Source organism: Salvelinus sp. IW2-2015, unplaced genomic scaffold (genome assembly GCF_002910315.2).
Source record: "Salvelinus sp. IW2-2015 unplaced genomic scaffold, ASM291031v2 Un_scaffold7926, whole genome shotgun sequence".
In the NCBI taxonomy this organism is placed as follows: domain Eukaryota; kingdom Metazoa; phylum Chordata; class Actinopteri; order Salmoniformes; family Salmonidae; genus Salvelinus; species Salvelinus sp. IW2-2015.
Window position 1 is genome coordinate 3250 of NW_019949186.1, and position 1172 is coordinate 4421.

At 49.7% G+C, this 1172-nt stretch overlaps 1 protein-coding gene across 1 annotated transcript in view; it reads left to right on the forward strand.

Annotated features, from left to right (window-relative positions):
• Positions 1-272: 272 nt before the first annotated feature.
• Positions 273-1172, forward strand: part of LOC112079419 (copper-transporting ATPase 2-like) — a gene marked incomplete at both ends in the record, with an annotated part of 8003 nt that continues 7103 nt past the window's right edge. Inside the window, 4 exon segments of the mRNA XM_024145384.2 lie at positions 273-661; positions 663-712; positions 715-1029; positions 1032-1106. Of these exon segments, the coding sequence (XP_024001152.2) occupies positions 273-661; positions 663-712; positions 715-1029; positions 1032-1106 (829 nt within the window).

Here is a 1172-nt window from a genome sequence, read left to right on the forward strand (position 1 = left end):
TGACACTGGAGAATTCATTGTGAAGCAGTGGTGACCTAAGTTGTCCTCTGCGTCAAGCCTTTTTAAGGGGCGGTCACAAATCTAACTCAAGATTTCAATGAGCTGATTGCAATCAGCTTTTTATGGCATCCAGTATTTAAAGGGCTATACAAAACTTTGCTGCTTCGACTTCTGAAAACAGCCTACATATAACTGACATGATCAAGTATGTGCATCTCAAACTTTTCTCTCTCTCTTGCTCTCGTCCTCTACCTCTCTGACCCTCTCTTAAGGAGAAGTGTGAGGCCGGGTGTTCCCAGAAGCGGACCTATGAGAACCTGGCCTACGAGCCTGGGAGTCAGAGTGAGCTCTACCCCCAACCTAAGGCCCTCTCCCGGGCTGTTTTCCAGCTCTCTGGCCTCACCCCCAAGTCCTCCATCCAGGCCATCGAGAGCCACGTTGCTAGCCTGAAGGGAGTGGTGTCTGTCAACTTCTCTGTGGCCAGTGGCCTGGCTCAGGTGGACTATAACGCATCATCTGTCTCTACCAGGGAGTTATCTCTGGAGATCCAGGCCATGGGCTACGGCGTCGTGGATGTGGCTGGGGAAGAGGTGACTAAGATCGGGGAGACGGAGGCCACAGAGTCCCTGACGAGGATCGGGGTGAAGGGTAGACATGCCAGTCTGTGTGCGCTCCATCGAGGGACGGATAGGGACTCTGCCTGGAGTTCTGCACATCAAGTGTCTCTGAGCGATCAAGAGGCAGTAGTACGATTTCAGCCCCACACAGTGACATCTGAGGAGGTAAAGGAACAGATTGAGAACATGGGATTTGGTGCGACTCTTACGAACAAAGACACAAGTATAGATTGTGGGCAAGGGGAGACACATGCGTCATCCTCCATCTTGGATTCATTGACTCAGACGTCTGTCATTGGGATTGTAGGGATGACCTGTAATTCATGTGTCCAATCCATAGAGGGGAAGATCTCTGAGATGACTGGGGTGTGTTCTATAGCGGTGTCATTAAAGGAGGAACAGGGAACCGTCACCTTGACCCCAGTCTGACTCAGCCAGAGGAATTAAGGGCAGCCATTGAAGACATGGGATTTGATGCTTCACTCATAGGTATGCTCAATTGTTTATTTCACCTTAGAAATTGAACAAAAATCACAACTACACTTTTATAATCAG